We start from the raw sequence: 25,672 nt of genomic DNA on the forward strand, positions 1-25,672 counted from the left end.
CATCTGAGAGGCATTTAGAGAGGGAGTCATTGTGGCTGAGGGAGGCTGAGTCACATCCTCCTGGTGGTTCACTCATGCAGTGACCTAAAACATAGACAGGTAAATAAGGGAACTACATCCCCCTTCCAAAAACTCACTGAGACGTGAAAATCTGGTGAAAAATCATGGAATTGTGGTTCATCAACACTGCTGGAGTACAGCATCCTGCAAGGCCACTGAGAAACCTATGAGTCTAGTAGATACAACCCCAGACATGCAACCAAACAAGCAGCCTATAGAGAAACAAAAGTAAAACCAGACTCTTTAAACTGAGTCTAGCTGTGGGCAGACAGTATAGGAAAGCTCCTGCGCAGACAGCTGGGGGTAAAATGTTCTATAAAGAGGAGAGAGATCTTGAATTTTAAGAACTGGTGAGGAAGATCATTGTGGAGTTCACATAAATAAAGCAGTGTGGGTCTAGGCTGCCTGTGGCAGTAGCCCATCTCCATCCAGGTTGGAAGGTGGTTGGGTGCTGACCCAAGAAGTCACTTCCACTCTTGCTGGTGTTTTCTGCCTCGTTGTACTTAAATTTCTGGCTCTAACAGAGCAGTGCAGCTCTGTGGTCATGTCTCACATGTTATTTAGATAAAGTGCCAAGAAAAAAGAGCAGGAATCACACAAGCCAGCTAGACAGGAGGATGAGGAGGGTAGTACAAGAGATGATTTCAGGGAGTAGTTGATGTTGCAAAGCTCCCCTCCTTCACTATCCAGTTAATGCAACATTCACAACAAACCTGTTGCTGGCTGTTCACAGTTTTGTGGAACTGGGTAAGGACTACAAATATTACATAGAGATGCTCCATAGAACTGAGCATAGGAGGAGCTGTGTCTTCATTAGAGCCCCTGGCTGTTCCCCTGCTCTGAATTCCTAATCCTAATGGCACTGACAGGAGGTGGGACCCAGAGCCGGTGGTTATAAGGGTTTCATGCTCAATGAAATGTCCTGAGGGCATGACCAGGTCCTGAGCTCCTGCAGGTCACTGGGCGGGGAGGAGCACACCCTTTTCCATGGGGCGACAGTCTTTGCATTTGCGATGGCTGGGCTGCCTCTGAGGCTGCCAGAGCTCTGTGTGACCAGCTGCCTGCTGGGTTTTTGGGTTCCCATCCCCCCCCCCCCCCCAGGAGAAGATGGCACTCTGGCTATTCCAGCCCGCTCCTGCCCTTAAAGACCCGACATTTTTTCTAGTGTGTCCAATAAATACACCAATGTATAAGAGGAGCAGCACCAAGCCTGGAAAGCTGGCGCAGGCCAGAAGAAGTGCCTACAGGAGAGGAAGTGTTTGTCACATAGACACGCACCCACACAAAGCTCCATTAGCCACGCTGTTTGCAGTCATCTTTGGGTGGCTGCTCCCTTCTCCTGCTGCCAGCGATCCCATCGGTGGGGACCGGCCGACCTCTAGTGGTGCGAGCCCACGGTGCCGGCAAGGAGGAGCAGGGAAGGAGCCTGCCTCCAGCACACCCACCGCATTCTGCGTGCATGGGTTCCGTCCCTGAGTTATAAAAAATCCCACAGAACTGGAGAAACCAAAAAGGGTGGGGGAGCATCCGGGAGACCAGAGGAAAGCAGCCACAAAAGCTCAGATTTCCAGTGTCACCTTGGGACTTGTGTAACCAAACCCTTCAGCATCTCCACCACAGATGTTCCCCAAGGACTAGTGGCTCTGAGAGGACATTTAGTTAAAAGGAAGTTGAGAGAGAGAACAGAAATGGGACAGCAGGATGCTGACTTCGCAGGGGGCTTGTGAGACCAGGATGATTATATTTAGGGTCCCTGAGTTCACATCCCTTGCTCTGTATAATCACTTTTCTTTCCTTCATGTAGCAGTTTCTGAAGAGGGGGCGTCTCCTAGCTCTCATCAGTGTGAAGAGGAAGGAAGCCAGGAATGAGCACCAGAGCTCTGAGAAACCTCACAGCCAAACATTTTCTCCTGTCTGGAAGGTATTTAGGATCTCCCTCTGAGAGGGGCTGAGGCTGGAGCTGGGGGTCTTTGGGAATGAAGGACAGCCCTTGCTTGGCTGAGGCAGAGAGCAGCCTGACGGGGCAAGGCTGAGGTTTCTCTCACGTGGAAGTGTGAGCCATAAAGACGTGTGAAACCCTATCTCCAGTGCTATCCATATCAAAGATTTCAAGGGGGCTGCTTTAAAATAGGACCTTGGCACAGGTTCCTGCTTCTCCTCACGTCTTACTGAGCGGCACTCTGCCAAAATGTCAGCTTGGCTACTCCACATGTCCCAGATATCCCAGGCATGTCCTACAAACCTTTCCGGTGCTGCCAGGGAGATCGCTGCCTCCACAAAAAGCCTCTTCTCACAGCTGTGGAGGGTCCCAGTGGCCCCTGAGCACCATTTCCCCATCTGAGGAGCAAGAGGAGCGTCTTCCCTGGAGTGCCACAAACAAGAGCTGAGAACATACATTAAAAGGTCTCTAAAAACAGCATTAAGCAAATTGTCCACAGGGACAATTGCAGGGACTCATTTTTTCCCACCCACCCTGAGTGAGCACAAGTGAGGCATCTCCTAGAGACCCTGCAGAGTACCACAGTAAAACCCTAGAGGGACCACAGAGACCTCCCTCATGTCCTGAGATCAATCCAAGCCGTCTCAAAGGGAGAATAGCCATAACGATTTTCTCCCATTCCACCCAGGCTTTCCTCCTTGTTTTTGCCCTTTTCAACCTAGTGCACTTGCAAAATCCAAGCCCAGAGAGGGAGCCCACAAGAGCAGAAGCCTTTCAAGATTACCCCAAGGCTAGTGGATGAGTGTTTTCCCCCTGCTCTCCCAGCTGGAGGAACAGGCAAGATTGATTCAACAAAGATACCCAGCAGCACTGGAAAAACTGAGATCTCAGCAAAGCCAAAGGCGTTTGCTAAGCAACTCCTGTTAGGAGAGTGCTCTCACACAGCTGCCCCACAGACAGCCAAGACAGCGAGGTGCCTCAGCAATAAACCACTCTTCTCTCCCCCTCCAGCCCTCTGGAGTGAGTGCAGTGCATCCCAGTAGAGCTGCGCTCTGCCAGGGCCGAGGTCGCTGCTGCTCTCTGCTTTGATTCAACACAATGTCCCCTCCCACATGCTGTTTTCATTAGAGCCTGGATCTTCTGGCAAGGGCACTGTGCACAGTCATGAGAAGCTGCTCACTAGTGACTTGTTTTATCCAGTTGTTGGAGGCTTAAAACAATGAGCTTGCAAATATTTCATTCCTCCCCCGCACTCTTGCTTGCTTCTTACTCTCTTTTCCTTCTCTCTCTCTCTTTTTTTTTTTTTTTTTAGATGAGAGAGGAGAGGTACATAGGAGATAGCACTGGATCTTGGGATTAGGAGGGATGAGGGAAAATAGATCAGAAGGGTGTTTTCTTTCCTGTTGCCAATGCACATGCATGTGAGCACACTTGTGTGTGTTTCACACCTGCACTCTCCCAGCTGTCCAGCACCATCACAAACTGCACATGTTTATTGCCCTGACACAGGCAGGAAAGCTCAGAGCAGGACCCCTTGTCACCACCACTAGAAAGATGCCCCATGCTAAAGCCACACAGCTGTCACAGTGTCATCAGGACAGAGGCACATTCCGCTGTGCTTTCACCCTGGCAGGCCCAGACATGGAGAGGAGGGAGCCTGGCATCCAAAAGGACAACCCCCATTTTGTGACTGAATGCTTTCTTCCCTGCCTTCAACTGGGAAACTTCTGCTGGGAGCAGCTGCCATTAAGACACGTTGATGCCCCAAGCCCCAGGTGATGTGATGTGTGAGGAAGAATGGGTTTGACTGGAGACAAACTTCATGCCTGTTTCTGCCTGAGCTCTATGTAAGGATGGGACGGTTAAAGCAATGGAACAGGGCAAATTTGGGGTGGCAGCCAAGAGGCAGGAGGGTGTGACTCACCCTGTGACCATCAAGGCATGAGGAGGCAGAGGACAGTTCCAAGAACTTGTGGGTACAGCCAGCTAGAGGCCATCTGGGAGGTAGCTGGAAGCAGACATGAGGCAAAGCATGAGTGAGGTGGCAAATGAAGAACCACTGAGCATGTTAGAAAAAACCTCTTGCCCTGTGCTGGGGCACAAGGGTTGTGAACAAATTGCTTCATATCCCTGCATTACTCACTTTGCTTTCTTTAGCCTGGCTGTAGCATGTTGGGACTGCCTAGACTCTTCTTTGTCACTACTTCATGTCTGCCTAAAACTGCCAGCACAAGGGGCATCCAAGGAAGAACAGTGATATAAAATCATAGAATCATTTAGGTTGGATCCTAAATGATCCTAAGATCCTAAAATCCTTAGATCATTGAGTCCAATCATTAACCCAGAACTGCCAAGTCCACCACGTAACCATGTCCCTAAGTGCCATATCTACACACCTGTTAAATATCTCACTGGATGGTGACTCAACCACTGCCCTGGGCTGCCTGTTCCAATGCCTGACCACTGTTTCGGTGAGGAAATTTTCCACAACATCCAATCTAAACTTCCCCTGGGGCAACTAGAGGCCATTTCCTCTTATCCTGTCACTTGTAACTGGGTAGGAGACTTCTCCCCACCTGGCTATAACCTCCTTTCAGGTAGTTGTAGAGTGGTGAGATCCTCCCTCAGCCTCCTTTTTTCCGGGCTAAAGACCCCCAGCTCCCTCAGCTGGTCCTCATAGGACTGGTGCTCCAGACCTTTCACCAGCTTCATTGCCCTTCTCTGGGCATGCCACTGGACATGGTGAGCATCAGCTAACCAGGGAGAAGAGACCTGTCTAGTGCTACTTTGACTCATCTAAGCTTTTGAATTAGGCTGCCTGCCTGATTTGCTTGGACTACATGGTCCTATGGGAGCCAAGGCTGCCTGGTACTGCTATGGGGTGGGAAGAGTTTCTGGCACTGAAGCCCTGCACAGGGACAGTCTTTGGGCTTCACTCATGTGAAAGGCAAGCAGGCTGTGGCAGAGGCTGTGCAAAGCACACAAGTCTGGGACCAGCAGTGCTGAGAGTGAGTGCCCTGCAGCCAGCTCAAAGTGCCCTGACTGCATTTGCATCCTGCAGCCACCGGGCTGGCTCCCAGCCCTTTTTATCTCAGGGATGTACAAACCCATCTGCCTATGAGCATCTCTCCATCTCAGGACATCTCCTTATCTCACCTGTACAAACCCAAGTGTCCTGGGTTCATACAGGTGAGATAAGAGCAGAGCAGCAGGAGCACAATTCAGAGGTGTGCTCAGGAGAGGAGCCACAGAAGAAACTGGCTGCAGGCCAGGAGACATCACTTCCTGCCCGGCTTTGGGCATGCAGCTATCCAAGGCTCCATCACTTGGAGACACATCCCTGTAGATGGAGCCAGAACCTCACAAAGCAGAAGGACAGCCCAGTCCTACCAATCACCCTTCTCCAATCGCTGTGCTCTGAAGACAGACTAGCCCAGCCCCTCTCCTCCCTCCCTCTCTTCTTTCCTCCCTCCCTCCCTCCCTCCAGCACATCCAGGGTTTTGTCTTCCCTCCCTCTCCAGATCAACCATTCCTGAGCGTCACATGTCCCTTTTTCTTCCATCTTTAACCCAAATTCCTTTCTGTTGTCTTTTCCTGTCCGCCACAGCCACGGAGAGTGGGTAATTCCTGCACCACAGGCTGCATGTTGATGCCCTTCTCTGAGCAGTAACATCCTCCTGGGATGATGATGATGCCCCAAGAGTCATTTCTGGGCTGTCTTTTCTTACTTCCTTTTCTTATGATGGACTTCTCCAGACCCTGTTGGTTTGGATGGCAGCCCTCTTCCTGGTCTGGTGCTGCTCAGCCCCAGTCTGTGTGGCCAGAGGAACCCCAGACAGTTGGCAAGGGGCCCTTTGCCTTTCTATCAATTGGTCTCAGTGTCCCCATTGCATTGGCTGAGCCACCCAGGGAAGCAGTAACTCAGCAGCAGCAGCATCCTGGACACCACTGCAGGGTTTGCAGCTCACTTCTGTTCCCAAGGGCATAGCATGAGCACAGGTAACACCAGCCCCAGGGTGGCTTTTGCCCACATCAGGTCTGCTCCACCCTTCCCATCCTGTGGAATTTGTCTGGCTGCTGGCCTTTGCCCAGACATGATACTCAGGAAAAGCCATATTGTGTCATACTTTCTTGTTTCCCTTGAGGACGCTTCTGAAGGGTACCCCGCACTGCTGAGAAGCCTGGGAAAGAATAAAAGAAGTGAAGGGAGATCAAACCTCTCCATCCCCACCACCGTGACCTTGGTTTTGCTCCAGATCTGAGGGTTGCTTATAGCTTAGACAACCAAAAAAAATGGGGGGAGAGAAGAGCAAACCCACCACCAGGGTTTCTCAGCTCAGGGTTTCCTGACTGTCTGACACCATACCCTTTTCTCTTAAAACAGCAGGTAGAGAGGAGAAAGAAACTTTGCCACCTTTCACAGACCCACAAGAAACACTCCCTGGATGGCCCTGGGTCCCCAGAGCTGGGGCAGTAATGAGAAAAAAACACTGATTTAGGAACCTGAAGGTGAGAACTCAATAGACAAGGGGAGATGCAACAGGGGGCAAGGTTTCCCAGCACGAAGCTGGTGGGACCTGCCTTTCCCAGTGGTCATACCAGAACCACAAGCCTGGCCTGGGTACAGCAGCAATCTGCAGAGAGAGAGACCCTGGAAAGCCTGTGCTGTCAGAGCTGGCGAGGGGAAATGAGTGGCAGATAAGAACATGTTGAGGAAAAACACAAACCAGAAGTTCCGGAGGAATTTTGGAAAGGAAATGGGGAATTAACTGCAGAAAAGGCGGGGGGGAATGAGAGGCAGTTTATGGCTTGCAACAAATAGCCTGTGTGCGCCACCTCGCCAGGCACTCACTGCCTCTCCTCCCTGCCCAGGGATACTCAGCAGTGGCCATCCCAGCCAGCCAGGAACAGCGGGAATCAGAAAGAGGCTGCTGCTGGGTCCTGGGGATTCCAGTAGGAATAAGGGAAGAAACAAAACTAAGAGAAGCTGGAAAGAAAATACCATCCCTGCAGTGTCAGAAAGGGCGAGGAGGCTGCACGTCCTGTCTTGCCTGCAGGTAGATAAGGGACAACTGAGGCCAAGGCTGGTGGATGCCAGGTACCTCAGAGGTTCCTTGGTGCAGCCTGGCTTGGAAGGCACTTGGTCGCTTGGGTGCCCACACACAGCCCCACGGCTATTTCAGAGAAACCATTCCATCTCCACCCCTTTCTTTTTTTACCTCTCTTGCCTTTGCCTCCAGGCACAAGCCCCACAGCACGGGGTCCCCACTCAAGCAGTCCCCGCAATCCGCCCCTCGCCCTGCAGCTATTTTAGAGAAAGGCAGGAGGTATTTTTAGTGCTGCCGGCCCCCGGGAGAAACTCTGAGCCTCTGAGCCACAGCAGTGCTGGCGCCAGAGAAACTGCCGCTGCTCTGGCTGACATTTCTTGTATAATTAAACTCAATCCATCCAGGGGGCTGGGTCTTGGCCACCAACTCAGCAAGGAGGGGAAGGAGAGGAGCCAGAGAGCCAGGGGCTGAGTGCTCTGACAGATGCTGGGAAATGCTCCGCAAATGCTGGAAAAGCCTGGCCTGAGACTTTGGGGGAAGTTTTGCCAGGCACAAGGGACCAGGACGGCTCTGAAAGGCATAGGGAGTGGGATTTAATGGGAGCGGAGCCCAAACTGCCACCTCGGCAAAGGCAAAGACCCCACACAAGCATCAACCTTCTCTGTTGCTGGAGATGGACCCAAAAGGGTTGCCCAAGGCTGAACAGACAGCACCTAAAGGCAACCTGGAAAAAAGCAACAGGATTTGAATAGCACCCAGTGCCTGCAGGGCAAGCTGGAGAGAGAGATCCCTGATGCTAAACAAAAGCCCAGGCTGGAGCTGGAGCCGTGTCGGAAGTTTGGGGGCTGTCTGGTTAGCCAGCATCTGGTGAACACAAGCTGCGGCTGGAGGCTGACAAGCAGCAGCGCAGCCCCTCCTTCTTCCCACACCCACCGCCCGGCGTCTGTCCGGGGGCCCCAGTCTGCCATCGAGGAACGGGGGGAACGACAGCCCGGAGAAAACAGCACCCACCAACTCTTCATATGGGTTTGTGTTTTGGGGTTTTTTCCCCCTGGGCGAAAACACCAGAGCATTTATTGCTATGCTCCCTTAAATTTCAAGATACATTTCCAGCAATCCAAACACCAAGCTGGCATTCCAAGCAACAGTATATTTTATATAACTGGTTCCTTTTTTTTGTTGTTTTTATCACTTTATAAAGCAATACAATGAACTGCAGAGAATCCGACATCTGTACAATGGGAAGACAACAGCGGAGTGACATTCACACACGGACATGGTGCGACCGAAGCCATCCTTACACGCACGACAACATTATGGGCATAAAGATACAAAATATAATGTATTTTTTTTCCATCTATATAAATACACAGAAATGGGCGAGTCTAAAAGTTTGAAACTGTTTGTTAACACTGATTAGCAAAAAAATCTGTAACATTCCCAAAGTAACAAAGACAACAACAACAACAACAAAAAAAAACCCCACGCATAACACGGCGGCACAGGATCCGCCAACAGTAACGTCATATTGCTTCCTTTTTTCTTTCTTTTTTTTTTCCTTTTTAAGGAAAAGAAAAAAATATAGTAACCCCAAACCAACCTCGCAATTTGCAAAACAAACGAACAAAATGAAACAAGCCCCTGCGGGCTCCTTTGCTGTCTGATCATCCTGCCTGCTCCAATGGGAAGGGTTGCCTTTTGTTGATGCTGTTGTCTGGGGTTTTTGGGGCAACTGGTTTCTTTACCTGCCCGACCTGCTGGGTGGGGATTTACTTTGCGCTTTGGTTCAGGCGGTTGAATTCACTGAAAAAATCAATGCCCAGAGGCTGGGTTGGGTTTTTCTCCCTACCTGGTTTGTTTTCCATGTGTAATTTGACCAGGAGGCAGCCAGCAAATGTTGCATTCAGAGCAACCCCAAACTCTGCTCAAAACCATGAGCCCTGCTGTCTCCACCGGTGAGGAGGGACTGGTGAAGACCATGCAATGGTACATCCCATCACCAGCTGATGACATGGATCATCTCCCAGAAGAGCTCCCAGGGGCAGAGCCAGAGGCAGCCCCATTGAATGGGAACCCCACATTTTGTGCACTGCAGGTGCCACTGAGCAGGACAGACAGCAAATTACCTCCCCAGGGAGCATTTCCCAATAGACAGCAATATCGACAGCAAAGGCAGGACGGGCTTCTCCAAAGAACAAACTGACACAAGAAAGGGCACGTACAATAAATTTACACACACACAAAAAAAAAATAATATATATCTATCTATATATATGTGGGGAAAAGTGCGTTTTTAAGGATATCTTTGGCAAGAATATATGCAGTTCTTTGTGTAGGAAAGAGGGATGTGTGTGTTTGTGTGTGTGTGTGTGTGTGTGTGAACGAGAGAGAGATACCATCCGGCTGCTGACAATGGCAGTGTGATTACAATGAAACATATGCTGGGCTTAACTCGTGCAAGCTCGAATCTCAAATAGCAAGACTGCACTTAAAAAAAAAAAAAAACGGAAAAAAAACCCCAAAGGGTATTTTCTGTCCCTTTCATAAGGAAAAAATATCAACACTAGGTCCCCGCCAGCCCCAGGACCTGGGCAATCCTAAATGCTGCTGATGGTCTCTCCCGGGGACAGAAAGGGTGTTACACCTTAAAACCTTCTTTAAAAAGGGAGCTAAAGGGAAAAAAAGTGCCTTTAAAGGGAGCTGATAAACACCCGGCTACATCATTGGAAGGTGATTAGCTGTGTGTTAAAAAAATAATACAATCATCAGATGATTTTGTTAGTGTTTGAGATTTGGATACAGTCTAAATTTTCAGCTAGTGGATTAGTGTGGAAGCCGGGAGAGGCTCAGGGCCCGAAGCAAGTGTGATGCTATTGGCAGGTATCTGCTGGGGTTGGCTTCTATGTAACATCTCTGGGGTGCTTAGATCTGCTTCATTTGTATGGGGAGAAAAAGAGAAATAGGAGTTCCAAGCACCAGTTTCCAAGGCAGCAGATTAAAATAAAATTACATTATTATAATCTCTTTTCTTAGCAGTGAGAAAACCAAGTCTGAAAAATAGAGGCTTTCAAAAATATATCTTTATATATCTATAAACACAGTGTTTTCTCTGATGGGTGAATGGCAGGGTGAGGAGATTACGGGTGAGATCATCTCATGTCTTGCTTGAATTTCGCAGAAGGAGGGAATCACTTTTTAGAAATGTCAAAAATTAAAAGATCTCTGCATCCGTGCAGCCAGGGAGCCGGGGAGGGGAAAGCCCTCCCAGAACCTCCTGTCCCACCACCATCTCACAACCAACTCCTCGCTGCCCCTCCTTTCACACCTCAGTACATCAGCAGAGCCCGTGGCCCTGGCAGCCCTGTGCGGCCGCGCACGCCGCTCGCTCCCCCGCGCACACACACACACACACACGCACACCCCGCACACACGCACCGCTCACACACAGCCACCCCACACAGGGGCCCCCGCCTCTTCCCCCATCTGTATTTTGCCTTGCTCTGGATTTTCTTTTAACATGCAGGTGTTTCCCCAGGGCAGGGGAAGGGGGGGATATAGTGGGGGAGATATGATGCGCAGAAAGCGATATGGCAAAAATAAATATTTTTGGAGCGTAAATTTAACCTTTTTTTTTCCTCCTTAACATTTCATTAGCTTACAGTATTTTGTCAGTATAGCTTGTATATATATTATAGCTATCAAGGCAAGGGTGGTCCACGGGAGACAAGCTCTCCAGGGGACTGCAGTGCTATGTGTCTAATTTTTGTCTCCAAAAGACTATCTGGGCCACTTTGCACTGAAAACTTTCTCCAAAAAAGCTCTCAGGGGGAATATTTGCAGCAGAGGGCTCAGCAATGACCCCGCAGCTCCAGCTGGACCATTCCCCCTGCCCTAAACCTGTACATGTGACCAAAACATCCTCTGACCCCTCCCCAGCACCATAGGGCCGGGACCTCCACCTGCTGCACCCCCACCATGATCTCTCCCCCTGCAGTGGCACAGAGGCCCTCTGCCCCTCTCTCCACCCAACTTGCCCTCCTCACCTACCAAAGCTAAGGGAAAAGCCAACAGCACTGAAATCACTGCAAAACTATGGTGCATTTCAGGGGCACAAGCCTCGAACCAGATGGTTTAGGGGGTACAACACATGCATCAACCAGGGTGACTCTCAGAGGACCTGTTACCTCCCCACTGAGCCAAAGCTGCCCAGCCACTGCAGGCCCCTTACTTTTTTTTTTTTTTTAATTTTCTTTCTTCTTTGTTTTTTTAACGTGGCCTCAAAAACAAAAGGAGAAAAAAAGCGCCTGAGTTACTTGTATTCATTTGCCTTTCGTGCAACTTGAATGTCCATGCAATTTAAAAACCGCTTGCGTGTCTCCGAAGAGCTAGATAAGGGTAGCCACGGGTCTGCTGCTTTGAACAGGGAACCCACCTGTGCCAGCATCCGCTATTATTATAATCATTATTATTATTACAACTATTCTTTTCCTTTCTGTTTTGCTTTTTTTGTGTTAAGAGAATGTGACAGGCCGCAGGAGAAAACTGTCAAAGAGGACTAGTGATGGGAGGGAAAAGGGAAAGATGGGAGAGGAGGCGACTTTCTGCATCCTCCAGGTTCTTGGGGAGTATCCACCTTTCCCAGGTGCTGGGTGGCAGGAACCCCCACACCTCCTCACAGGCTGGGGGAACAAGAACCTCTGGGGAAGTGGAGAAACAGCTTGACCCCCCTCTCCGGGTGTACTCACAGCATCTCACCTGTGACTGGTGCTGGCCTCTGGGTCAGCAAAGGTCAGCCCATGGCCAAGTTTCCCAGGGAGTGGAAGGTTCAGGACCAATTTCCCCATGTCCCCAGCAAGTTACCAGGTCATGAGCAGGTTTTAGGGGATGCACAGGGACCAGTGAGGACCCTCCTCTGCAGCTGGACAAGAGAAGGTTTCTGAAAGCATCTCCTCTGGTGTCCCACAGACCCAGTGTATGCCATTATCTCCTACATGTCAGTTCAAACACACAGCAGATGGAGCTGCTGGGATGAAGCTTCTTCCATGGGTTTTGCCAGTTGCCTCTTTTTTTTCCAGATGGAAAACACCAGTCATGGTCCCACATTCAGTCCCAAATGGATGTCACCACTTGAGGCCATGATGCTGAAAGCTGGAAACACACCCCTCACTGCCGCCTTTGCTTTGGTCACCTTCCCTGCAATGGGACATGCGTCCTGTCTGGCGTGACTTTGTGGCTCTCCGTAGGTGCGTGGCTTTGGTTCCTCTACGTGTGTGTTTGGCTTGTGTTGAGTTTTTAGGGCTTTTGTTGGTGTTTTTTTGTTGTTTGCTGCTTTCCTCCAAAATTCCAACCCTTCCCCCCCCCCCAATTCACTTCCCTCTCCCACAATGCACTTCCTCACACTCCTTCTCGGATCAGCTCCAAGTCCTTCTCCAAAATTCAAGAATCACCCGCAAGTGCCAGCTCATCTCTTCTGGCCGGAGCCAAGCATGACCCTGGACACAAAGTTGACGATGGCTGCAGCTGGCTGGTCGGGGTCCAGCTCAGCAAAGAGGTGGCAGATGTTGTCTGTGGTGCTCCCTTGCTTCCGGGCCACAAAGCCGAAGAGCCTGTGTGGGGAGAAGAAAAGAGCCTCAATATTGCTCCTGCACAGATTACCACTACCCTCTCCCAACATGGTTTTGTCCCACTTTCCCCCTTTAACATCCATCTCCCACAACACAGAAGGATACATCCCAAACCAGCCTGCATGAAGGCCCATCTCCTCTTCCCTTTGCTCAGTTTCTTTGAAGGCCAAGTTTCAATCATTTCTTGGCCCAACTGCCCTTGCTCTAAACATCTCTGCCACCCTTCCCAAGTCCGTCCCAAAGAAGGGATCTTCCAGATGAGCACAGCATTGCCTTGGTTTGGCCTCTTGAAGCCAGAGGTGAGATGCGCTGGCCTTTGGGGCAGACCCTCTAAGAGATGAAGGCCATGCAAGGACACAGGAAGCTGAATGAGACCATGTGGTTATTTCTGTCTGTCTCTCCCCTGATGAATAAAATGTCCCTTATTTTTTTTTTAATTAGAATGTGCAAACTCAAGTTATAAATACAGGGGGAACAGAATGTGAGACAGGCCCAGGCTACGGCATTTCTAATTGGGGAGGGGAAATATCCCAGCAGCTGGACATCCTAATAAAAACCCCTTCGCTCACACAATGGCTAAAATTAGTGGGAGCTGGCCCCTGCAAATGGGCTCAGCCAACAGCTCTGTGCTCCCATGGGTCAGGACAGGAAGAAAGGGAAGAGATGACCAGTAGATCACATGCCATCAGCATAACTCCAGCTCTGCTCCATAAGCTGGTTCCCAACGACTCCCCAACTCTCCCAGTGTTGGTAGAGTTTCCAGTTTGGTCAGTTCAGCAAGAGCCATGCCTGCTCTGACCAGGAATTTGGGACTAAAAGATGCATCCAGAGTTCCCAAGACTATGATCTCATGCTTGGGTGAAACACTCCTGCAGTGAGGAGCCGAGCCCACCTCAAACACAGCCAGGATGCCCTGCACAGGGCATCTCCCAGCCAATGCCTAAACACAGGAAGAAGCCACCTCGACAGCAGCTGGGAGGAATCTGCTGGGAAGCACAGAAAGTACTTACTTGGCTGGGCCGCTGCCATCAGTTTTAGTCCACCTGCAAGGAGAAGAGAAGATGTGAGAGATGAGCCCTCCTGCACTCCACAGAGAGACAGGCCCATGACGGGGGCCACCATACCAATGCTGGAAGGCCAGCCTGGCTTTGCACAGGCTTGGCTTTGCACAGGCTTGGCTTTATGGAAAAATGAAGCACCTCTCCCTCAGCATGAAGGTGCTTGGAGACACCAAAAAGTCACCAGAAGAAGCTGGGACTGCACCACAGTATCCAAGAGGACCCTGCATTCCTGCTCTCTGCAAGAGCAGAGGAGAGAGAGCAAGCAAAGACCCTGCTCCAAGCATCCCAGGAGGCTAGAGGGGTGAAAGGCAGGGGGTCATGGGCTCCCCCCAGGTTAGGGCACTCACTTTCGTTCCTGGGGGTCCAAGTCACAGAAGGTGACAGTATTGAGGGGGTAGTGTCTTCGGAAGAACAATCTGAAACACAAAGTGCGGAATATCAGGGCCGGGGAAGCTCCACCACTGGCCGACCACAACCCAGCTCCATCAGCCCAGGGGACACTGCCATAGGTACCCCATCGGATGTTCCAAGAGTCATGGACAGAGCCCAGCCATGTCCATGACCAGGTTGATGCCAGACCAGGGACATCCTTCACCAACACACTTCCTGAATCACAGCTCTGTTGGCTTTGGAATGAGCCAACACTGGCTTTTGGCCAGAGATGTGGCCATGGAGGCTCTTACTTCCTCTGGTTGTCCGTTAAGGTGATGCCTTGTGCAGAGACTTTGAAGTGAACAATGGTAGCTGTGGGCGTGGGGTCAGCCACCAGCGTCTCAGCAACAGCCTTCGAGATGGCCTGGGGGCCCGTCAGAGACTCCATCTCCACTGAGTTGATGAAGAGGACGTTGCAGGCTGGAAAGGGAGACAGCAGACATGGAGTCAAGCAGTTCTCCAAGCCAAGTTCACCCCATGACAACCCCTCTGAACTCACCTGCACCCTGTTTGAGGAGGTCCGTGGCTGAGTTGGTGGCTGAAGCAGAGTCTTTCTTTTCCTCCATGGGATCTAGAAGATATGGGATGGTTACTGGTGCTCCCTGCTTGGAAACCAACCCCTCCCTGCAGGCTGTGAGGACAGATGCAATGCTCTTACCTCGGTCAGGAATGACCAGCTTGCAGGGCAGGGCCAAGGGTGTGATGGAGTGCTGGTACACCAGTGCTGAGAGACAGCCTGAGGAGAGAGGGAAGATGGTCAGCACAGGGCCAGTGTTGCCAGATGAAGAATTTTTTGCACCTGCTGGGTTAATACAATGATCCTTTTGCAAAATCATTGGGCTATGGAACTGCACAATCCAAAGCATGATAACCATTAACCAAAGAAAGGAACAAGAAACTCCAGCTTTCCCTGATTAGGTCAACATTGCTCTGGGCAGATGGAAACAGGCTTTTAGGTGGGTTTCTTCACTAATGGTCCTAATGCCACATGTGGCAATTCCTCTCACTGAAACCACCATGTAGCCCTGCACAGATGGCTCAGGGAGGGGACAGAGGTGCCAGGGCCACTTTAGGAACAAAAAATGCAGCAAAGGTCTTCATGCAGCTCCTCAGACATTAGTCATGGAAAAAATGAAACAAGGGGAGCCCCTGTTCTCCACCCTCCCAGCAGCATCAGCTGTCCTATGTGTGTGTAGAAAGGTATGTACCTATGCATACAGGCACATTTGTGTGCTCTCATGAGTGTGCATGAACACAGAGGCTCCGAAAGCCCAGAGGATTCAGTTACACAGGGACAAGAGGCAGTAACAGGCTCTCCCAGACAGTTCTGCTTTGACACTATGGCGAAGGCAAGGCTCTCCCAACCCAACCCCACATGTGGAAAGCACGCTGAGGACACTTACCAAAATTAGGCTCGTTGGGACATCCTTTTAGTTTCACACCTCGTGAGCTAGTCTCAATGAGGAAGTGCCTCACCAGCTCATTGGTCAAGTCTCCTGGGAAGAGATGAGAGGTTCTCACACCAGAGCCACCCTCCTCCTATTACTGTGCAGTACCATTAAGGAACCAGTCCTCCAGCTCAAGAGACAGGTCCCTAACACCACACACACCCTTCTCAAATCTGTCCCTTTGCACATGTCAACCCCAAGCCAAGCTCCCCCAGAGTGCTGGTGGGCTGGAGAGGCTGTACCCATTTCATTATACTGAAGTCCAAGATGTAGGTACGCCTGAGCCCTCCACAGCTCAGGGCAGAGGATGTCTGGCGCTTCCCTGTGCCCTGGGAGGCAGGGATCCTGCCAAATCAGCACATACCCAAGGGCACGACTGGCTCAGCAGCCCCAGCTGCCCGCTTGCCCTGGCTGAACGATGGAAAGCATCTCAGCGTGGGAAGGAGAAGGGCACACAATACCTTTCTTGTTCTGCTGCATGACCGTGGGAGGCGGAGAAGCAACTTTCATGGCGAGGCCATAGGCTCCCCGGAAGGAGTGGCTGTCTCGGATGATGAAAGCCCCCGGCTCCCTGTCCTTCAGCAGGGCAATGGCTGCAGGAGAGAATGGCAGAGCTCAGAGAGGCATAGTGAGAACCAACACACCCTGAGGACACCAGCAGGTGTGGGTTGGATGGGGTGCCCCAGCTCCACATCTCATAGCCAGGCACCACAATGTTACCATGCCTCCTGCATGTCTGAGTGGGCTGCCAGGCACAGGCTCAACTCCCCCATCTCCACTGCCCTTGTGTGGGCATCTCCAGTTCCCACCCTATGTCTGAGCAACCAAGTACTGGAGAGCAAGCAAAGCCAAGGCCCAAATGCTGGGACCATGCCTCTGAAGGTATCCTGCTGCCTCCTTGTTTCCTTTTTAGCCATGTTTCCAAGGCACCTCTGAGCATTATTAGCTCAAGATCCAGGTGTTTTGCACCCTGAACTGCAAAGATAGATCCACTGCACACTGCAGGGACTGGAGCTCTTCTACCAAGAGGAAGGTTTGAAGAGCCCACAGCACACAAACCTGCAGCTGAATGGGGTTTTGATCCCGCATCTGCAGCAGCCTGAGTAGTCACTATTCGCCTTCACTCTCAACCCAATCCCTAAAGGAAATCCTTGGTAATCCCTGTGATCCCAGACACATCCCAACTCCCACCCCTGTGTCATCTACTTACCCTGCTCCCTGGAGATGTCTGGTTTGTACCAGTACTTGGAAGTATCCTGCACAAACTTGACATTGGCACGAGTCTCAGGACTGATGTCTGCAGGAAAGGGAAGAAAATACAAGAAAAAAGTTAAAAGCTGCTGTATCTGAAACTCTACATCCAGCCAAAGCATTAATACGTCCACCTCCTTTCAGATCCAGCACACTGCACTAACCTCAACCCAGTTTCCCATACCCAGACAGGTTGATCACTACCTGGAGCTTATGGGGCTGCTGGGCATCTAAAGTTAAATCCAAGCTCAAGGGGCCTTGAAGGGCTGTGTGTCAGATGAGCCCCCATGGCACTTAGCCAGAGACAAAATGGAAATTCTTCATTTAAAAGAAGCTGGCCAGGTGAAAAAAAAACTGCTGGAGGAAAGAGGTATGTCTGGAGGTGCGAGAGAGATCCTGACTTCAGAGGACCTTCACTGCTCTCTAATGTTCAAGATTTAGATCACACTTCATAAAAATAAATGTCTTCCCTTATCTTTGCTCTGTGAAAAGGAACTAGACAGGTCAATCTACCCTAGGCAAAGCAGCCCCAGCCTGCCTGTGCCTTGTTCAGTGCCCGCCAGAGGCACAGCCCCAATGGGAGCTGGTCCTCTGGCTGTGAAGCTGTCATTTACTCAGGCAACATTTACAACCACCTGCTTTCCAAAAACAACCAGGCAAACAACTAAGAGGATTGGATAGCATCTCTGTTGGAGACATGTTATCAGCCCTCAGCAATCTGGTCTCCTTCAGAGAGGCAGGGGGCTCCCTCCGCTCTCCAAGCTGCTTGTTAGTTGTTACGGGTTTTAATTGATCATGCTTCCCCGCTGGGAAAGGTCCTTGGCCACGGGAGTCACAGGGCCAGGACAAGTGCCAGAGTGCCCACAAAGGGCTGCCTGCTCAGCAGAGAAACTGGCCCAGCAGCCGGAGCCACCGCTGCCCCACAGCTTTATTCCCTTGCTCCTATCAGCCCAATCTTGACGTCACCAAGGTGTCTGTAACCAGAGCTGGCAAAAGCGTTCCAGGCAGGATGGCACCCGGGGCATGGCACCATTGGAAATGAGGAGGCAGCGCTGCAGCAGGGTCCCAGTGGGGTAAAGCCCTCTGGGAACGGGGCCAAGAGGTCAGTGCATCCCCACGGCAGAGAAAAATCGCCTCCAGGAGCTTTGATCTCCTCATACACATCTCTGGAAGCTGTTTATGGCAGAGATGCTAGTCGGTGTTTTTCCTGTTTGGATTTGTCAGAAAGCGCAGGAAATGGCCCCAGCCCCAGCGGTGCCTTTGGTTTGCGGATGGACAGGAGGGGTAAATCAGGACATGGCTGCAATCCCTTTCCTGACAGCCAGCAAGGAGGAGGAGGGGAGAGCCCTGAGTAGGGCAGGGGGAAGCAGGAACCTCCAAGAGCATCCCTTACCTGGCATGGAGAACTTGGAGAAGTCCGGCAGAGTGTGGGAGAAGGCGACAGCGCTCCCACCGCTGGGGCTGGACATGCCACTGGAGAGGGGTGAGGACACCTTGCCGTTGACAGTGGCATAGTTGGGGAGGCTGTTGGAGCGGTCCCCAGCTGACATGCGCCGCTTCTCAGGCAGAGCAGGCTGCGAGGTGGGGCTGCCCTGGCGGTAGGCAGCCGAGTCCGGGGAGGAGGAGTGCGGCGTGCTCGTGCCAGGGTAGTACGCCGGGGAGACGGGGAAGGACGGCGTGGAGGGAGGCTGGTAGCCAGAGGAGCTGCTCTGCCGAGACAGTGTCAGGTGCCTTTCCTCTGGGCTGGAGTAGCCATAAAGGGGGCTGCCAGGGGATGTGGCTGCCGCTGCTTGGTGCCTGGACAGGCTGGGGCTCCCTGGTGGGGCCACCAGGTTGCCATGGGCCACCACAGCATGCCTGCCCAGGCTGGGGCTGCCAGGACCGCTGCTCATGCTGGGGTTGATGGCTCTTCGCCCGAAGCCAGGGCTGGGCGGTGTATTCGTAGCCACTGTCCGGTGCAGGCTGCGGGGGCTCCCTGGCAGAGTGTGGACCCCCACCACATTAACCTGTGGCTGTGGCCGAGCTTGGGGTTCTGGCTGGAGGCCAGCTCGGCCATCAAGGTAATCAGGGCTGCTGTACGCCGAGCTCGGGACCCCTCCTTGGACCATTGCAAATGAAGATGGAGACGAGTTTTGGTAGCTGCTGTGAGCAGAGGGCATCTGTGAGGCAACAGGCGACCGGTACAAGGGCTCGGCTGAGGCATGGGGAGGCGTAACCGTGCCATGGGGGCTGCCTTCTGATGGGTAGCTGCGCAGGGAGGCCCTAGGGAGAGACAAAGAAAGGCAGAATTCAGCTCCACCGCTCATTCCTGCTGCTGACTGGTACTGCCACCTTTCTGCTTGTGGCACACAGGGAAACTGAGGCACAGAGCCAGTCAGCTACTTGGTTGTTCAGAGTCAACTGTGGGATGAGCCCAGCCAGCTTCATGGAAGCAAACAGCTTTAGCCCCACCATGAATCCCAGTTTCATCTCAAAATATGACTCTCTGGGGAACAGAGCCTTTTTCCAGCTCTGCTCCCAGCAAACACCTGATTTATTCTGCCCTGCCAGCCTGTGTGGTTGTAGAACACCTCATGGGCAGGGTAGATAGGGGACAGGGACAATGGCTCCTTCACCCCAGAGGACTTATGGTCAGCCTAACGCAGGGCTAGGGGTTAGCACAACTCATCCCTCTTCCCACTCCAGGGGCCAGGTGAGAGGTTTCTGAGGTCCAGTAACCACCAAGTAACCAGGAAGTGACCCAGATTTCTGTTCTCAGGACACCAAAGTGTACAGCTGGCCAGGATACCCAAACCCTGCATGGAGAGATGTGGGTCTTTGCAAAGGCAGTTTCCATGTGGGAACAAGCACCATCCCTGGAGATGTTCAAGAAACAAATGAACATGGCACTTAGTGCTCTGATTTAGTTGGCTTGGTGGTGTTCAGTCAAAGGCTGGACTCTGAGGATCTTGGATGTCTTTTCCAACCCTAATGATTCTGTGACTCTGTGACTGTGATTCTAAGCCTGTGCACCAGGCAGCGTTCAGCCATAGCCCCACCAGTCCCTGGGACCTTCTTCCACTGCCTTACCCATCCATGCTGTGAATAGGGCTGCTGGTGGAGACAGGGCTGGGGGCGATGAAGGAGTTGGAGAAAGTGCCATTCCTGGTGGGCACCTCTGGGCCTCCAGGCTGGGCAGCGGGCTGGACAGCGGGCTGGGCAGCGGGCAGTGTCCCTCCCCTGCCCGTCGTGGCCGTGCGTGCCACTGACTCAACATAGCTCCTGGGCTCTGCAGCAAGAGAGAAGTGAAAACAGATGAGCCTACAGCTTGCATGGGAAAGGGGCCACACCCTTGCCAGGACCCACATTTCACATAAGTGATGGTGCTTGAGCTGACCTCTGCCAGCTGAACATTTCTCCCTACCTCTTCCACCAGGGGTTGTACAAAAACACATCTGGCTCATTCAAGACCTTGAAGTTGCTTCAAGAATGCTGAAGACCCCAGCCAGGACACAGGGAGGGGAGTCACCTCTTTCCCTGAGGGGACTGGAACATGGGACCATGATCCCTTTGCCTGCCACAGCCCCTTCACCCTGCTCTGAGTCAGCGTCCCTCCCACCCAGGATGCCACAGAGAACACGTCCTGCTCCCTGTTCATCCACAGCCCCTAAAAATAGAGCCAGTGACTGCCCAGCCTGCGCTGACTCACACAGGACTGATGACATGCCCTGTCGTCCCTGCCCTCTGTGGCCCACCTCTGCCAGCCATCTCCAGCAGCAGACCAGAGGGCAACTCCAGCTATTTCCACTGCACCATCCAACACTTTCACTCCCAGCCCAGCCTGAAACCGGAGCCGTTGAGCACGACCAAGAAAAGCAATTTTCCTTTAGAGCCGCCAAGCTGTCCCGTGCCAGGAGCAGCGGGCTGGGCTGGCCATTACCAGCCACGGCAGACACCAGACCCAGTCCTCTCTCATACCTTGCCCCCTACCTCCTGTTCCACCCAGGCTGGACCCCATCCCTATGACAGCCCCCAAAGGCCCTGCCAAAAGCTGCACCAGAGGAAGGGGCTGCAGCTTCAGTCCCATTCCCCCAAGCCCTGCAGCCATGTCACACCTCAGCTTGCCCTACACAAGATCCACTGGCATCAAATCCTATGGGCCAGGCAGCCTTGCTGGTCCCTGGCTCCAGGCTGGCCATGCCCAAAGCAGCTCTGCAGTAGTAATTAGCATTACAAACATTATTATTGTTATTATTAGTCATGACAGCTGGGCTCTGGCTCAGCCTGCTGGCAAACTGGCCTGCTCACAGTCAGTAACGCCAATACACAGCTCCACGTTCCGAGCTGGAGCACAGACATGCAAGGAAAAAGACTGTCATAGGTCCCACTCCTTCCCCCACAGCATCTCTGTGCCCCATCTGTCTGTGGAGAGGGGAGGAGGAGTCCCTCCCTTGGGCTGATGCCCCTGGCTAACAACCCTAGGAAAAGATGTGAGCCAAAACCAGACCATGGACCTCTACACAGGCTGGGTACCAGCATCTAAGGCAGGACATCCTGAGTGACAGGGATGAGGCCCTACCCAGGGCAGCTGCAAGAAATCCATTGCAGCTTAGGTAATTAAATTAATTTCACAGCTACTCACTTTTCCCCTTCCCAGCTTCCCAGCCCAGACTAAAATTAGCCAGACAGTACATATGAGTCAGCCTGCAAGAGGTTAAGACCATAGGGCTGTGAAAATGCCAGTCCCTTCTAAAAAGGCAGGAGCAAGGGGCTTTGTGGGCTGTGCCACAGTGAAGTGTGTGGCCATGGGCACAGGTTCCAGTACTCAATACAGGACAGGAGAAAAGAAAAGTTAGGAAGTTTCAGGCAGGATTTTTTTAGGCTGAAAAATCTGATCTTGCCTCCTTGTGTTTTCTTGGAAGGGACTCTGGAGATGGGAAAATGGGTGGGAAAATAGAGAAACTCTGAGTCACCAAGGAGACGGGCATTTGTTTGGGAATCCCAAATCCAAGCAGGGCTGCACGCTGGCCAGAAATCCCCAGTGCTGCAACTGTGTCAGCCTGTTTTAAAGCCTCCTCAGAGCTGACAGCCACATTCTGAGCTCCCACACGGCCAAAGCATCTTCTAACCCCATACAGAGGGCAGCCATTCCAGCTGGGATCTGCTAGGCAGAGCACAGAGGGGCAGGGACTGCCCCTCCTGGAGTGTGGCTCCTGGAATGTGTGGCTAAGTGCAGAGGGCCCTAAGCCAGCAGTAAGCCAAAACAACAGTCCCTTCTCAGAACTGTAAATTCAATGCCCAAAAATATAATTTTACAGAGGATGAAGCAGGGCAAGAGGCCTATGGTGGCCACTCAGCCTGAGCAGTGCAGGGTCACTGGACATCCTTGCTTGGGGGTCAACCATCATGCAAGGGGACAGAGATGCAGGACAGCTTGAGTTCCTGAGGGTTTAGTGGGAAGGAGAGAAGAGGCAATGTTCGAGCTGCACAGAAATGGTAAAGCTTGGGGGAACTTATGGGATTAAAGCCTGGTTTTATCCCAGCTTTGCTTCCTTTAACGTATCCAAAAAGCCATAATTGAAAAATCAGTTCTGAAAGTAGAACATTTTTTCAAGCAAACACTTTCTCCACTATCACACAGTGTTCAGGTTTTGGTTGTGTGCATTTTGAGAAACTTCCAAGGAGAAATGCTGATGGCTGCTAGGGCTAGAGGAAGCACCACACCCACCAAGAAGAGACACTCATTCCCCAAAACCCATCCTGAACATACAGTTCCTCATCCCAGCTCACAGCGCAAAGAAATGCATTAAAGGAGGAAGCAAAACCACCCAACAACCGTTACCTAGCAGGCAGCACGCCAAGGAATCACAGCCACTCCCAAAGCCTCTGTCCCCACACGAGATGGGCCATCCCAGAACCCACAGCGCCTGCGCCATCAGCACAGCCACACTTGAACTGATGTCCCAGCTCAGCCCCATCCTTGGCATCCCCAAAGTGGCACAACCCAGAGACAGGAGAGGTGGGGGGAATTTGGGCAGCTGCCTGATGGGCAGAAGATGTGCACCAGCTGCTGGCGCTGCACCACTGCCCAGCTGGCTGTGCTGGCAACACACTGGTGGCCTCTGCGCCTGCTGACCTTTTGTGCTGCACTTTGGTTTATTTTCACTCTGAATGGCAACAGCAAAGCCAAAAAGGGAGGGAAGGAGACTAAAACCGGGGCTGCTGCTCCCAGATCCCCGCCAGGCTCATCCAAAGCTGGCTGTAGCGTGCCAGCATCCCCAGCGTGCCACCAGTAAGGGTGCGACTCACTGACAAAGAGCTCTCAGTCCCAAGGGATGACTGCCACACAGTGTGACAGACCTTCAGGTCCAACTTGGACACTGAAAATCCTACCACGACACAAGGCATGCTGTGCCCCTCCTCTAAAGGGAGCACCACAGGCAAGACTCAGGCTCCTACATCCCTGAGGGACAGCGCAAGGGAAGGCTGCTGGAACAGACACCTGGGCCTGCTCTGAGGGACGGTCCCAACAGTGAGGCTGCATGAGGAAGAGAGATACAGAGAAAGAAAAGCCTTTCTTACCTTCTTCAGAGTCAACGCCTGCTTCCCCTTCTAGCTCTGAGAGATGGAGGGGCAGGGGAGTGATGGGAGTGGGAAGAGGAGGAAGGGAGGTGCGAGATGGAAAGAGAAATCAGAGTTAAGCAGCTCTGCCTTGCTCAGGCAGGGGCACACAGAGCACAAAGGAGAGCCCCACACCTCCCAACATTGGAAGTGCTCCAAACTGAAACCTGGACTCAGACATCCCCACATCACATCAACATCCCAGAAATTATGTCCAGAACCCAGGAGGCTGGCTTCAGATGGGAAAGAGGGAACAGTGCAGAAGAGAGAAACCAAAGGGTTGCTCCAAAAAGCCCAGCAAGCACCAAAAAAGCATCAGCTCACCCTTGAGGGCAGAGGGATAAGGGTCTTGCAGTGTGAGCTCAATCAGCCTGTGGCCCCCAGGCTCAGATGGGTTTGAGGAGGTCACACTCAGCCCTGAGCTGGCTCAGGAAGGGGCCCTTGGTGCTGGGGAGCAGTAAGGTCTGGCTTGGCAGGCTACTCTAGGACACATCCCCAGGACAGCAGGGCCTTTGCACTTAAAAGACTGCTGTCCAGGATGGAAAGAGCTCTGGATATTGTTCTGGCTGACAGGCTCAACTCCCAGAGAGCAAACTGTCTCCAGCTGTCCTAGCGAGGAGAAGGAATGTAGGGGGTGGGAGAGGGAAGAATATGGGGCTGGGCAGGAAACAGGGCCCACAGGGTTATCTACTAGCTTTCACTGCTGAAGACCCTACTGTGTGGAGCCCCCCCAGAGCAGCACCAACATCCCCCACACTTACACAGTCTCCCAGAGGCCCCACAAAAGGCGACAAGGACCCCCACAGCCACCTGGGCCCAAAAGGGAGGTGGAAGTGCCCTCTCCAAACCAGGAACCCTTCCAGGGTATCCCCACAGATGCCCCCACAAAAAGATCTGCCTGTAGTCCCCTCTCATGTCCGCACTCACCTCCCACTGGATGCAGCAGGATCTCAGCTGGGTTGTGGGGTTTCAGCCCCAGTGCTGAGAGCGGGGTCTTGGCCAGGCCAGGGGGAGAACGCACTGTTGGCACAGTGGACACAAGAACGTTAGCGGAGGGGTGGGAGGTGATGCCTCAGAAAGGCTGGAGCTGCCCACAGGTTCAGAACCCTGTAGCCCATCCCACCCACTGGCTGCAAGGAAGGGCTGCTGAGAACATGAGATGCCCTCGTATGAAGCAACGCCCTGCAGAAGGAAGCTGATCCCCCTCTTCATTTGGGAGAGGACACAGGGCAGGAGGTGACTGGGAACAAGCACCCTGTCCCACTGCAAAGCTGGCAGGATGGAGAAAGGGGGCAACTGCCATCAGGACAGGCCCAGACCCCACCTCACAGCACCATCCCACCATAAAGACATGAAGCCCTTTTCATTTCCCCTACGTGAGCAGCCATCCCAACCCAGCTCTCCCACAACTGAACTCCTTTCTGCCAATCCCCACATCTGGCCAAGCTGGAACCCAGCTGTCCAGAGCAGCTCATCACCCCACAAAAGGGACAGAAGAACTGCCAAAAAAACCCTGCTCTCCAGACCAGCTCAGTGGGTGCATGAGGATGTTCACACAGAGGGGAGGCAATGCACATGTGAGTTCTGCACCCCTGTGCCCTGACATACACACCAGGAGGAGCTGTGTATGTGTGTATGGCTATGGTATGGATGGCAGTGGGGTTTCACTGGGCAGGGCAGACCACCCCAAGCAGACTGCACCTCCTCTCCCCTCCTCCCCACTGAGTTTGCCCCATCTCCCTGATGCTGTATTTTCCCATATCAGGGGATCTCAGGGCATCACCTTCAGCAAGAGAGACCAAAGGGCACGAGCCTCCAGCAGCGTCTGAATGTCTCTGACTGGTGGCACAGGCACAGGGCCTGTGGCAAGGCTGGGAGGCAGTGGGTGGTGGGAGGTCCAGAGGAAAGCCAGACCCTTATCCTGAGGCCACGTCCACCCAGCAGCCTGGGGCTGGAGCAGCTGAGCAGCCAAGTTCCTGGGAAACTAAGACAGCAGCACCTTCCCCAGTGGGTGTCTTGATTCCCTCAAATCCAGCTGACCCCAATGCATAATGTCAGCTCACACCTCAGCTGGCTGATGAGCAGTAGGGCCCTCACAGGGCCAGGAATTCTCCTGGGACCACCATCTCCCAACAGAGGGGAGTTGCTCTCGTATCCCTCAAGGCCACTTTGGCAAAGCCTGAAAGCTGCAACTTCAAGCTTCCCATGC

General features: G+C 52.5%; 1 protein-coding gene across 16 annotated transcripts in view; it reads right to left on the reverse strand.

Moving 5' to 3' along the window:
* Positions 1 to 8,177: 8,177 nt before the first annotated feature.
* Positions 8,178 to 25,672, reverse strand: part of TNS1 (tensin 1) — a 66,357-nt gene continuing 48,862 nt past the window's right edge. For 12 of the 16 annotated variants that reach the window (XM_059852814.1, XM_059852812.1, XM_059852826.1 and 9 more), the window contains 13 exons: positions 24,391 to 24,483; positions 23,425 to 23,460; positions 19,933 to 20,131; positions 18,257 to 19,125; positions 16,823 to 16,909; positions 16,074 to 16,205; positions 15,568 to 15,660; positions 14,823 to 14,900; positions 14,664 to 14,735; positions 14,416 to 14,584; positions 14,080 to 14,148; positions 13,682 to 13,714; positions 8,178 to 12,653 (listed from right to left, as the gene is read on the reverse strand). In XM_059852814.1, coding sequence (XP_059708797.1) covers positions 12,509 to 12,653; positions 13,682 to 13,714; positions 14,080 to 14,148; positions 14,416 to 14,584; positions 14,664 to 14,735; positions 14,823 to 14,900; positions 15,568 to 15,660; positions 16,074 to 16,205; positions 16,823 to 16,909; positions 18,257 to 19,125; positions 19,933 to 20,131; positions 23,425 to 23,460; positions 24,391 to 24,483 — 2,075 coding nt within the window. In that variant the 3' untranslated portion in view covers positions 8,178 to 12,508. The remainder of the gene's footprint in view (positions 12,654 to 13,681; positions 13,715 to 14,079; positions 14,149 to 14,415; positions 14,585 to 14,663; positions 14,736 to 14,822; positions 14,901 to 15,567; positions 15,661 to 16,073; positions 16,206 to 16,822; positions 16,910 to 18,256; positions 19,126 to 19,932; positions 20,132 to 23,424; positions 23,461 to 24,390; positions 24,484 to 25,672) is intronic. The other 4 variants (XM_059852821.1, XM_059852818.1, XM_059852813.1 and 1 more) reach the window with 1 other exon arrangement.

Source organism: Haemorhous mexicanus, chromosome 8 (genome assembly GCF_027477595.1).
Source record: "Haemorhous mexicanus isolate bHaeMex1 chromosome 8, bHaeMex1.pri, whole genome shotgun sequence".
Taxonomy (NCBI): Eukaryota; Metazoa; Chordata; class Aves; order Passeriformes; family Fringillidae; genus Haemorhous; species Haemorhous mexicanus.